This window comes from Rhea pennata, chromosome 2, assembly GCF_028389875.1.
Source record: "Rhea pennata isolate bPtePen1 chromosome 2, bPtePen1.pri, whole genome shotgun sequence".
Taxonomy (NCBI): domain Eukaryota; kingdom Metazoa; phylum Chordata; class Aves; order Rheiformes; family Rheidae; genus Rhea; species Rhea pennata.
This window is the reverse complement of record NC_084664.1, coordinates 115995748-116009541: the sequence shown is the minus strand read 5'-3', so window position 1 is coordinate 116009541 and position 13794 is coordinate 115995748. Positions and strand designations below refer to the sequence as shown.

General features: G+C 37.3%; 1 protein-coding gene across 1 annotated transcript in view; it reads right to left on the bottom strand.

The window, feature by feature from the left end:
• Window positions 1-13794, bottom strand: part of TAF4B (TATA-box binding protein associated factor 4b) — a 67328-nt gene that overhangs the window by 21205 nt on the left and 32329 nt on the right. The window contains exons 10-13 of the mRNA XM_062568143.1: window positions 10458-10630; window positions 7495-7625; window positions 3808-3933; window positions 2735-2791 (exon numbers count right to left, since the gene is read on the bottom strand). Of these exons, the coding sequence (XP_062424127.1) occupies window positions 2735-2791; window positions 3808-3933; window positions 7495-7625; window positions 10458-10630 (487 nt within the window). The remainder of the gene's footprint in view (window positions 1-2734; window positions 2792-3807; window positions 3934-7494; window positions 7626-10457; window positions 10631-13794) is intronic.

Below are 13794 nucleotides of genomic sequence, written 5' to 3'. Positions count from 1 at the left end.
TAGGAAAACAAATGACTGTTAGCATAGGGGAAGTTTGAGGTAATAGGTCATGCAAAAAGGGACAAAAAGGTCACAGTAATTATGTATAGCCTTTTGCATAAAAGAATCCATTGCCAAGTCTCTGAATGTACTTCTGGCAATTTTAAGATGTTGCCTCCAGCTGCAGGATGACAGAAAATTCTGAATTTATAAGTATTCATTGTTATGAATACTTATCTGCATTTTGGGAAATGTTGGTAGAGAACATGCTCAAGATCTCCAGGGCCTCACCCTCTCCCTTCTTCCAGCAGGTCTCCATTAACACATAAAAGCCAGCTTAGAAGAAGAAAGACCTATATTCTTTTCTTAAAGAACTACAAAGAGACAAAATTACGTTAGTCTTTCCAATATTCAACTAGAATGATCAGGAAGTGATCCAACTCCAGCTGACAGAGGTATCAAAATTCCCCAGCAGTTTGGCTTCTTAGGAGCAGGCTACACTTACAACTTGACAAGACAATAGTAAGCCTCTTCCGACTTTCATCCCAGGGTACACTGTGCTTCTGAGTTACCAGTTTCAGCCTTAGGATATTTGCTGATTTTTACTTTGCTCTCATTTCCAGGCTCTACTTGTGTTTGCATTTTTATGTAAATGTGAGCTGATCATTTATCTCCAAACTGTCAATAAAGTGTCAAAACCAACCAGCTGCATTTGGGCACATTACTTACAGAAGAAAATCCATGGCACATAAGGTTGGTTCCATGTGCTGTAACTGAAATTTTGAAGTGCTGGTTACCTCATTCTTAGGAGAGCAAAACAATAGAACAGAGGCCAATGCATACCAATACAAATATCTGTATTATCCAAAGGGGCAAATCTGTTTCGTTTTCTTTTAATGAAGCAGTTGGACACACTCAGGGAGCAGTAAGGAATTGATGGAAATGCAGGACAAGTGCAATGAAAGCTGTGTTAATCTGGCAAAAGATAAGATGTACTAAAGGATGTGAACTCAAGAATTTAATAGAACGCTAAGCACTAAACTCATCCTTCTCCACTGTTGGCTCTGTATTTGCAAACCTGTAAGCCACTTTTAAAGAGACCTCACTAACAGTATTAAGCAGTTTAAAGAAAGGAAAAGAAAAAAACCCCATACCTAATTTCTATTCTAAATATCTAGTATTTTTCAAGTTCCTATATACTATTGTTCAAAGGAAAAGAGAGAAGTTACACAAATGAATCATGTAAAGGTTTGCAGTGTTTTAATATAATAAAATCTCTTGGGGGAAAGAAAAGAAAAAAAACACAGAGGTAAGACCACCTATGAAACAAAGCAAATTAGCATTCATCCACTGATTGCTGATCCTGATGACCCCAGAGGTAAAGTGAGAAGGGCTTTAACACAACTTCTGTACTCACAAATTATAAGCATGGAAAAATAAAGAGTTGTAAGAAAACAAATGAATTAAAATATAGATAGTAAAGCAGGTTCCTCCTTTTCTCATTTTATGAATTTCTTCTACTCTGGTGAAAATCCAGAGCATTGATTCTACGACTATTTTACTGGATTTCCATTTGTTTTGCCTCAGCTCCTACATTAATCCAAACAATAAGGGCCTTTAAAGCATTCATAAATAACCTGCTGCTGCTGCTGGCACCTAGGAGCCAAGTGCAGCAATGTTAAGCAACAACAAATTTCATAGTTCAAGAGGCACAGTTAAGGAAAAAGGTTGCTCAGAAAATCATTCTCATTTAGCACAAAGATCCTTAAAAATTGCATGAAATCAGTCAAGTAACTATAGAAACCAATTTCTTCAGCTCTGTATCACACGTCTCACACCTCAATTGTCTTTATTATCGTCTGCTGTCAGATCCTTAATCAGAAATGTGAACAGGCTTGATGATTTATTCAGCAGGGAAAAGAATCTGTAGGTCAAGTGAAAAATTTCACACACACACACACACACACATCTTCAACCTTAGGTACTTTCATTTCATTCTGTTCCCAGTAGCTCTGGGGGCAACTCCAGTGAGATCCAATATTAAGGCTCAATTAAAATAAGCTCCAATTAGTGGAGCTTTTTTCTCTCAGGCTAGAAAAGTCAGGAAATGGATATTGGGAAATGTAAAAAGTCAGCTACTGAGAGGAGACTGCAGACATAAATGAACTTATTTGTTGATTTCTACAGTTGCTATGCAGAGGCCTCTGGGAGTAAAAGCTTAACCAGTCTAAGCTATAAACTAAAACCCCTGCAGCTAAACATGAACTGTGTGAAACAAGGGCTCCATTCCAGAACAGAAAACTGCTGGGCCCAGAAAATTAAAAGCCAGAGGCATTTTCCATTTAAAACTAAATCCCAGTACCGCCTCCCAGCCAAAGAATTATAAGCAGTATCAGATTTACAAAACGAACAATTACCCTGGAAAAATGTAGCCTATTGTACAGTCCCAGATGCTAAATCTCAAAGTTTCTCTCCCCCCTCTCTAATCCCACATTATATTCCTACCAAATATGCTGCTATAGTTTACAAAGAACCATTTCTAGACAGGCTAAACTATGAAAATAAAATGTTAAAAAGAGACCTCAATTCATTGACCTCATTTGAAGTACTGCCCTTGCCTGCAGCAGTTCCTGTCCTTCCCCAAGGCCTCTGCAAATGGTATGCAACAGCAAAATAAACCCTGACCTAATTGCCAGGACAGGGCTGCCAACCTTCTCAACACACAAAGGCAGGCATGGTAACTTGAAAGTCTTACCTCTTTTGCTTTCTGCTTTAAACGCAGTTGCTCTGGATCTTCTTTATTGGAGCGACTCTACCAACGAGGAAAAAAAAAGAATAGAAATTACTAGCATCCAAACACCATAGTGTTCATTAAATATTTAGTAAATGACAATTTTCTCTCACGATTGAAAGATTTAGCTCCAGGGGTGAATGCCTCAATCCAGACTGGCTCCCCTCCCCCTCACCACACACACGTACACCCGCTCTCCTCATCTGGGCCGGCTGCCTCTGTTATAGCCTGAAGCAAGATTAAGCTGAAAATGATGCTAACGCTGTCAGTCAGGTCCAGTCTAGGCATGATGTTGTTCATGTCAGTAGCAGACACTTAAAAGGGACAGGAAGTTCAGAAAAGAAGTTGTTCTTGTGCAAGTACAACAGGATTCTTTCAGGTCTAGATTACCCTTCTGCCCAAGTGACTCCAGAATTCAACACGAAAGCAAAACAAAAAACTGTAAAGCAAACAGAAAATGATCAAGTTGCATCTCATGGAGCAACATTTACTGAGGCTTCTTTTCTGTTTTTGAAGGGAGAGAAGGGGGAAGAAGGATGCTTACACCAACAGTGGCTAGAGCAGGGATTCTCAAGGGCTAGGCTACCAGACAGAAGTAGGTTAGCTCTCTGATCTCAGTATAAACAAATATCTGTAACAGGGCCTTGAATCTCATGAGACTCCAACTTTAACAGGCACAGTAAACCCATATTTTTGGAACAATGCCATGCACAGATAAGGACAGAGACATAACTGTCTTAGTACCAGAAATAAAGAGACAGAAAGAAAATTTAAGACTATGTTAATAGACTTTTGTTTCACCTTGACCAGTAGGAATGATCTCAGAAGATATCACTCCTACCACTCATTTGAAAGAGCTCTTGTCATCTTTAAAGGAATGTAAAAAACTCAAAGCCTTTTCTGTATGGCCTGAGCTATCCTAATTATCAAAAATTTAGTTGCAAAGTTAGTAGTTACTTTATTTAAAGCAGAAATAGGAGAAACCAGCAGATGCTCGAAGAACACTACTACTTTCTTGGAATGCAAGAAGTTTTTACCTTGGCTGCTCGCAGCAATATTTCACGTTCCTCTTCATCCTTTCTTTGCTTTTCTAGGTGATCAAGCTTTTCAAGAAATTTCAGCTGTGCTCTAGTGTCACTAGATACGATGTACTTATCACTCCCCTAGAAAGAGATCTTTGTTACAGACAAGCAAGCTTCTATGTACATCACTAAAGCTACACTGAGTCAAACAAACTCAGTGAGATCAATTCAAATAATATAGCATTATCTTCTAAAAGCTGAAAAACTTCAGATGGTAGGTATCCATTTACATATCTCCTCTCCAATGAGCCATGTTTCCTGAGGTCTGTTATCTAGTCAGTGGTTATTGAATAAATAACATAATAGACAGTAGAACTAGATTCTGATAAACTGTAACATTGCTCTTACTCAAGTCTAAAATCTTTTGTTTTAAATAGCACGTTCACATCCAACACACATACGTACAAGACTCTACTAGACAGGCTGTTAAGCAGAAAAGAGGGATTGAAAATAGGAGACCCTCACATCCAAACAGAAAAGGGTATGAGGAAAAGTGAAGAAAAATTAAGATCTGAAACTGTAAATTTGTACAGTTCAATGTTCTAGTTTCAGCCATTTATTCCAGAATTTGAATTAAATCTCATCCCAAAAGACAGGCAGGTTGCTTATTTGTTTGCTGGGAGGGTGTTATTTGTTTGTTGTCTTAGAACTAGCTAAAATGCCTTTAGTGGAAGGGGATAGAGATAGTGAGATGATGCATTACATACTGTTTAGTGAATGATTTCAAATCATAGAATAAATTACACTGAAAGGAGATCCGTGGAAGTCATCTGGTCCAACCCCCAGCTCAAAGCTGTGCCAGTGAACTCCAGTGATTAGTTCCAATAATAATTGAACAGGCATGTATTAAAGACGACTAAGATCATTTTAGTATAAACTACTGATTTGTGCTATTATTTCAGCCTCATTGGAAAGTCTGACTGAGCACTAATTTTATTTTATATAGCTGAAAGGGAGGCAGAGAAAGGAAAGATCTTAGATATAGCCCACAGGCAACAAAAGCTAATTTTTACTACTGCTGCTGAAGGTGAAACAAGTTTAAAAAGTCATGCAATGGCAAAAGGACATTAGGCAAAGCAAGGCAGTAAGTCCATTCTAGGAGAGTCACTTTGGTACCTCCTGTTTGCAGCACCCTCTTCTAGCTCACATTCTTGGGTCTTTTCCTTTCTCTCTTACTTTATGAGTTCCTCTTTTATTGAGCTATTTATAAGACCTTTCTTCTCCTACGCTACACCAATCTCACAATCTGCGTTAACAAAGTAATTGTGAGATGCAACTATTCTGGAGTAAAAACAGTATATTGTATGGATATATTTTAAGCATACAAACCATCAATTACTTCAGTTTCCTACTTTTCAAATAAACTATATCCAGACTCTTCTTTCCACACCCAGAAATCCACTTTTAAAAGCAGCAAGGAGAGTAGAAGCCATGCTGTGGGATGCTGACATCTCACAAGGTAAAATCTCACAACCCAGCCAAAGCACAGAATCACTCTCTCTTCCTATATGAGCTTTGGTCCTTTTCAATGAGCACCACATTGTCCTATCTCACCAACAGTGGCTCAGATCACACCACATGTGTGACCAGGGAGGCTGTCCTTCCCAGAGAGTCTGTGGTCCTGCAGAAGAGTTCAATACCACACCTTTCCTCCACCACATTATTGCTCTAGATTTTCTACTGCTACCCATAAAACATACTACTACATGAATCAATCTCAATATATTAGTACAATTTGTTTTGAAGCTGCAGTTTATAATCCACCCCCATACTGCAATCCTTATAAAGGGACAAAGAAAGCTATACTACCAGAAAATTATTTTTTAAAGTTGAAAAATGTTTCACTTTGGAATGCCAGAAGTCAGAGTTAAATACTTACATTTTTAAAATCAAATCAAAATCCTGTGCCAATTAGGAATGCCAGCAACCCAACCAGAAGCTTCCCAACACAGTATCATAAGCAGTATCATACATGATAATGAGTGTTCACGACACTATTTCAGCTCATTAACAACAGCTGAAGATATCCAAAATCAGATCTTTAAGAAAAGAATACCTGCAGTTATATTTTGACATATCTACCCAATAGACCTATTCTTCATGATCATTTAGCAATGTAATCACTTAGATTGAAAAAAAACTGTTTTACATCCGTTTATAACTCATAGTCATAACAGAGGGAGCAAGTTGGATTCAGATTTTGTTCATATAACAACTTTTTTATAACACCAAACTGTTTCCAGCTACAACAATGCAATCCCAGTGAAAACTGAAGTTATGCAAATGTAATCAAGTACAGAATTTAAGTTATTGATAGATGAAGCAAATAGCCACAATACAGCGAGTACACTTATACTTGTATGTGTGAACACTGAACTTGTGTAGTTGACAGTTTAAAAAAAATCCTTTTTAATTTAACTGAACTAAACTTAATCTGGAATCCACTGAAAATGAAAGAAAAAAATTTTCACACACATTATTCATATGGGATTTCTTGAAAGTGCAGTCCTGTAGGACACTCTTCTATGATGTAATACTATCCTCCTACTGTAAAGGTAAGTACTATAAAATATTATACACATTTTCAACCATTACAGATCTTTTTGTTTGTTTGTTTTGAGAAAATAGGAAAAGAGTTTGCTGCATTGCTGCAGCCTTACAATCTTCCCATCTTTGCTTCTGGCACATCAGTCAGTCCAAAAATCTATCAGTTATTTCTTTCTCATTGAACTAAAGCAATCAGTCATATCAAAAGTCCACTGTCCAAAAATACCCCCTTGCTGTCTTTGACATTTGCAAGATGCTAAGCCCTAGCAGTTCCTCAAGACTGCGGCTTACACTTCATTTCATGAGCTTTATCTGATCTCGCACTTTGGGGAGATGACATAGAATATATACAAGTTTCCAGACTTTATATATAAAATTGTATGCTTTTTCTGTATTGCACTTTTTTCTTCCCATGTCTTCCCCAGACTCCAGCTGCCCCAGACATCACTATAAGCACTTGGAGGTTTCCTAATACTGAAGAACAGAAAATGTTACTTCTCCTATATTTAAAAGGCTATAAAAAAATCTGTTCAAGAGTTAGACTCCTACCCCATCAGTTGCTCTTGTTATATTGCAAGTATGGATAAAGTTTCTGTAAATAACTAACTCACACTGTTGACAACTTCTAACTTCCAACTCTCAAAAAAAAAAAAAAAGAGAGAGAGAGAGAGAGAGAGAGTTTGATACTGAAAGTGAGGACTCTCTCAGTTTCCAAGGCTTTCTACTGAGCCAATACTGCAGCTCTACTAAAAGTAAATGCATAAAGAAAATGCCAGTCCTTAGTCAACATAGAGCATTCAGAAACAGCTCTATGTCTACTAGGTGACAGGGATTTTGCATTGAAATCAACATTTCTATGAAACAGGAGAAAGGTATCCATTTACTTGTATTCCAGGTTTTAAAAGCGCCTAACAAGTCAAAAGGAAAATAAGCAGTAGCTGTAGTTAGGGGCTACAGGCTGCAGTGACAAAACCACCTTTTGGTAGATATTGAAAAGTACATATTACATATGATGTGCCAATTCACAGAAGTTTTTCTTCAAGGCTGCAAAGCAGGAAAACTTTGGTGCAAAGCTTGCATAATGATTTCCTTTACCTTATGGGTTGATACTCTGTGCTGAGCAATTACAGTTAGCTTTTCTAGAAGCCCTCGTAATCTCTCCTGTGTAGCATGGGAGATCAAGTTCACAACATCAGAGTTAAGTTCCATAATGTCATGCCTTTTACCTGTGGAAGCAGAAAAAATCCATTACGTGTTTTAGTAGTAGCTGATAATTGAAATAATTAGCACAGCAGGTATTCTGTTCCCCCTGGAAGTCATACCCATTATGAATAAAGGTTTGGAGATTATGATTTTCCTGGTAAAGTCACAACTTCAAAGATCTTAGACATTACATTAATAAAACTTAGCCTGGAGCTTCAGAAAATATAGACATTGTTTCACTTAGCCTCTAGAATCACTCTCTTGCAAGGTCATTTATAGGACAAAGTTAATAAGAACACAAATCAAGCTTCATGTTCAGGGAGGGGGAGAAATGGTAGCAGCAGAAATTAGAGCCATATTCTGTTAATTTCAGTAATTAAAAAAAATAGAGAATTACATTTTGCCCTGCTTGACACCGTGCTTGTTAACAACTCATGACATTTATTCAGCGAGCAAGGATGTTTTTGCAGTGCACTCGAGGCATACAGACGCAGGCCCCCTCTCACCTACCTCAACCAGCCGGCATACGGCAGACTGACCCAACAATCCCAAGGTGGCAACTTGGAAAATACGGACCTAGCCCAACTTAGGTCATCATGCCATCACCTTCAACCTGTTCTCTCCAGCTGCCACTACTTTCCCTGTTCCCTAAACATGCACTGCTGCCTCTCTGCATTTCAACAGCTGCTATCAAGGCTGGCGACAGCTCTGGGCAAAGCTGTCTGGACCCTTTGCCCAGAGCTAGGTATCACCTCTGCAACCTTCTCGCAGTTGCAGTCAGCTAATGAAGCAGCAGTCTAGAGGATGACACAATCAATCTCAGCACAGCTCAGCCAAGATACCTGGACTATGCTGACTTTTCCTTTGTAGGCAGACAGCTGTTTTGCAAACTTTATATATAGTACCTAGCAGTAGCTCATCATCTTGCTCCTTGCTGCACTTACAGTAGCTATAATACTTTATGATGCAATATACAGCATGCACTTAAAATCCATTTTAATATTTATTGCCAAGCTGAGCATTAAGAATGGATAAACAGTACACCGCAAAAGAACTCTACCCCTACACAATTTGTCTTTGTTATTCATTCTCAGTTAGAATAGCAATCTCTCAGGAACAATCTATGATATTATCCCAGATACGATCAAAAGATTTCCACAATTTGATCTCACTCAGGAAATATAAAGATCCTTGTCTAAGGCTATGCTTTATGTCAGTGCAAAGTTTATTTTGCTCAAGCACCTTTCAAAACCTCCTCAGTAATTCTCCACTAGTCTATTAAAATACCTGAAATAAGTCAGTTTAAAACAAGAACCAAAACCCCTCAAAACCTCTCTCCACATACTTCTTAAACAAAACTGAGCTCTCAGTTCAAGAGTAGAAGCTTCTACTTTCTGAATTACTGTACTGTCTGACTATACTCCTTTCCTTGTAATTAAAACACTGTTTACAACATGAACTAAAGCTATCTTACTATAAACACAGAATAGCTAGCACGGAAGTCATGAAACAGTAAGGCTTATACTTTTCACCTTTAACCTAACCATCTGTACATCACAAACCAGACTATTATTCTAGAAGCATATTTTCTTTAAGTTTAGAGATTTTTATTTTTCTTGTATCTGCTTTGAATGGATGATGGTTAACTACTGAATTTTGAGAAGAACTTTTAGTCACTAATAAGATTTTCTAATGTGTATTTTCCCTTTTCAACTAGCAACGTAGCACTGACTTCACTGAACTATGCTGTATACAGCCCACATGGCACATTTGGCTACTTATCTTGGGATGTATTTAAGCAGCGGATAGCATTTGCATATTACATGCTCTTCACAGAGTAGCTACTTAACTTGGACTACAGACAAGTTGCACGTAGTACTAGAGAAAAAGAGACATCACCATCTAATTGGTGATGTAAGAGACATGGTAAGAGACATTACCATCTAACGGTAATTAGACCATCACAACGGTCTAGTTACATGATCACATAACAGAATTATTACTGCACATACGTACTGCGGCATTTCTTGAGTGCTTAACCATAAACACTCACTGTTACAGTAAAGCAAGCTACCAGGCATAGAACATTAGCAAGCAGCTGAGCAACATTCATCTAGTTTGCCGTAGTGGGCAAACTCTCTGCTTAGGTATAACACCACATTGCCAAGCAACTGTTATAAATTTGCTCAGAAACCAACAAGTGAAGAGATACATACTAAAACCATTCCTATTACATTTTAGTCTCAGGCATGGAACACATTTCATAGTATTGTTCACTAATGTAGATAAAATAATGTGGGCATCTCTTTTGTATAAAACTTTTCCACAGAGGGTGTGAAAAACAGATCTGTCCTGTGTGCACTGGCAGTATGAAACTTTTTCCAAATCATGTTGGAAGCATCTGTAATATTGGTCTACAGTATATAAATACCCAAATAGGGTGAGGAATGCTAAACTGCCTTTCACAGCATAACAGCAGTTTTTACATGTCTGAGCCTCAGAAGGAGCCTCAGAAATAGAAGAGTAGACTTAAGAGTTTGATACTAACATTTATATGGTTGTTGATGTGTTGTACTGTAAAACATCATTAGATTAAAGAGTAGCAAGTAGTTGTTCACATACTTTTCACATGTAAAATGGCACTAGTTTCTTTTTTCCTGGTTGTGCTTCAGACTATTTCCATCTTAAAAAAAATAGAGCACATATCTTTCTTGGAAAGTCAAGCAAAACCTTGATATAGATTGGTCACGAGTCAAGGTGGTAAAGCTTAATGGCTCCACCTTCGAGGACCAGAGGTTGGCTAATAGACAAGAAAATACTACATCCATACATATCAGTCACTTATTTGTTCTCACCTATGTTCAAGATCATCTTCTGAAGAGCTTCTGAGGAGAGAAAAGGTTCATCTGCACATGAATGCATCACTGTACCAATGAGTTCATTATTCGTTGCCAAAATGCATGCATTCTCCTCATTAAGATTGACCCCAGCCATAGAAGTCACATCATTTATGTCATCTTCATCTTTACTAAAGGGGGAAAAAAATTATGCTTCATTTGGAAGGAACACAAAGAAAAAGCCTATTTTATCAAACAGCCACATTCACGTGTCTCAGAAGTTACCTCTACACAATACACATTTAGTGTTGGAGTCTACAGGGAAAGAAGTCCCCTAAAAACTTTCACAATTCAGCAAAGTGCCTCTCATCATTGGCTTAACAAATGCCTCAGATGCTAGGCAAGCAAATCCTTTACAGGAGAGGAAATACTAGAAATGATATTTTAAGCAAGCTTGGAAACCAAGACCTGAAATAAACTGGGATTTTTTATTTCTTATATATGCCCTCCCTCCCCCACCACTACTCCTACAATAGTATGATTTTATTGGCAACAATATTCAGAAGGCAAAGATGTCAAGACCTTTTGCTGAGTTCACAAAAAGTCACAGATTAACTGAGATGTCCTAAAGTTGCAATTCATCAGGCAGCACCAGATGCTGAGTGAAGTTGAATATTGACTCATACTATAAACAAGCTTAATTACTAAGATCTGTATTCTACTAGCAGAAGTTTTCAGAACAAGTGTATTAGCTTAAATTTGACTTTTATTTTTCTAAGTTCCCTTAAAAATAAGGCAAATGCTCCTTATTTAATACACTAAAGAACGAACCTAAATCTTCCTCTTTATATCAGTTCTACTGTACTGTACTTACATAGTAAGTTACCTCCAAGGAGCAGTGGCAGAGCTCTAGTCTTAAATTTCTGTGCTAGCTAGATTCTGTTGTAGCAGTTTTACATTGAACATTGAAAATATAAACCCACATTTGACACATTTAGGGTTATCGTAACTCAGACTAGCTATAATTATGGCAAAGCTCAAGCTATTAGGCAAATAGCTTGTATGCCTCAGCTTTTCTTTTTCTCTCTCTCAAAAAAAAAATCATTTGAGTTAAAATACTGAATGACTCTTGTACCAGAAAAGTTCTTGTGGAACTTCTGCAGCAAAAGAATTCAAGTTATTTTCAGATACAAGTTTAGATCATCAAGAGAAAGCCTTCTTGCTTCACAAAATGACATAGGTCCTCCAGTAGGTTCAAGAGATTAGGACCAATGCGGAATCAACATTTGCAATATTTTTATAGACAAGTGGAATCACTCAATCTGAAGCTCCTTTGCTTTTCAAAAAACAAACAAAAAAAACAAACAAAAAAAAAAAAAACCAAAAAAAAAAACCATTCTGGAAAGGAACTGTGAGAAGGTTTGGCAAACTTATCTTCAGAGAATACTGTATGGCTTAGATAACTCTTCAGTCAGGTCAGACACTTGCCATTCTCAGGTGAAAATGGAATGTCTTGGCTGACTGCTGGCTACCAACAGGTATAAGTTATGAGAAAAGCATTTAAGTGATATTCCAAAGTCACATGAAAGCTGTTATTTTAACTATAGATGCATTTTCCTGTTAGGGTTTTAGAATCATAGAATCAGTAAGGTTGGAAGGGACCTCTGGAGATCATCTAGTCCAACCTCCCTGCTCAGCAGGGTCACCTAGAGTGTGTATAATGGCACTAATCTCCTGTACACTTCTGAATAAACCTATGACTAGGAGAAGAATCTTACTTTACATTACTCCTACCTTTTGTTTGCTCTCACTGCTAGACAGCTTCAACAGAATTTGTTTAGGGAAAAGGAGATCCAACAGATTCTCAAGCCAGCTTCATTCATTAAGTCTAACTAGACTGAACTTCCTGACTAGGCTTGTACCCAAAATTTATTATGCTAAGAAAAAACATTAAAACTCAAGATTATTAGAACAATTAAATGACCAGTGTTAGTATTTAAAGCTGAAGTCACCACCATCAGAAAGTTTCTCTTCTTCTACCCCATCATAACAAGCAAATCAACAATTCTAAGCATATATATATATATTCACACTCAGCTGTGAATATATTGTGAATATATATATTCACAATCAGCTTAACAGCAATCCTAATCTTTCAAGAAGTGTGTAAATGAAGGTTCCGTGCATGATAATTGAGTGCTAATTGATTTTTCACAAGTGCACTCCATTTTCCTCCTCTTAATGACCAGCAGTAGTACAGAAAAGTCTTTGGTGGTGGCAAACAAGAATCCCACTGTAGTACAATGGCTCTCATGGATCTGCTGATGGAGATTACAAAATCAGCATAACCAGCAACAAGAATATATATCACAAGCTATCAGAGCTGCAGAGTCTGAAACCTGACACTATTCTGATGGAGCTGTTTATGGATCTTTTCTCTCAGTAAAGATGCTTGCACGTCAGGTAAAATGTCATCAGTTCAAGTTATTTTTTTATTCAGCTTAAGTTATTTTAGCTTTCAATCTGGCCACACACTCTAAATGCACAAGAAGGGGACAGATAAACTTCCCTTCCGTATTTTTACCCACTTCTCACTTTTTAACCTACAAAAATTTCAATTCTCTAAAACTAGCCTTTATCAAGTTAATGTTTTATTTCCAATCACATGGTTTCTCTTGTATGAATACACATGTATAGAGCTTATACATAGATACCTGTGCTGCTTAAAGACGGGTTCTAGCTTTTCACTGTGGGACATGAGATTGCATTAAGTCACTGAGTCATAGGTCTTGAACAAAGATTAATTTATACCTAGGAAAACAATGCTGCACTCATTTTACTCAACCTAACTTTAAGTTAAGTAACTTCAGCTTAATTACATTTTCTTAGACATGGTGGTCACTAGAAATTAATAAAAGTTTCAGAAGTCATGTTAAGTTTGTACTTTTACTAGTCATCTTTTCTTGTTGTTCAAAAAGACCTCAATCACTTTTAGTAAGGTACCATATATCTAGCATAGCCTACTAAAATATTCTATTAAGTTTAAAATATTTGAGAGTGTGTGCACAAATGTTTGTTGGATACTGACTTGCCTTCGTTTTCAGGAATCCCTCCATAAAGCCCCTCTTACACAGCAATTCCTTTAATGCTTTTACATTAGATCACATCCAGGAAAAAAAAAATCAGTAGTTGTTGTAAGTGTTTAGTGATTTAAGCTTATCAGGATAACAGGAAAGCAGAACACAGTTCTCAGAGTTACTCTGTGTGAAATCAGATTTGACATTCAAACAGCACAATCAACTGGAGAAGAAACCCAAGCAATAGAGATATACTTCATTATATGAATCTGACTACA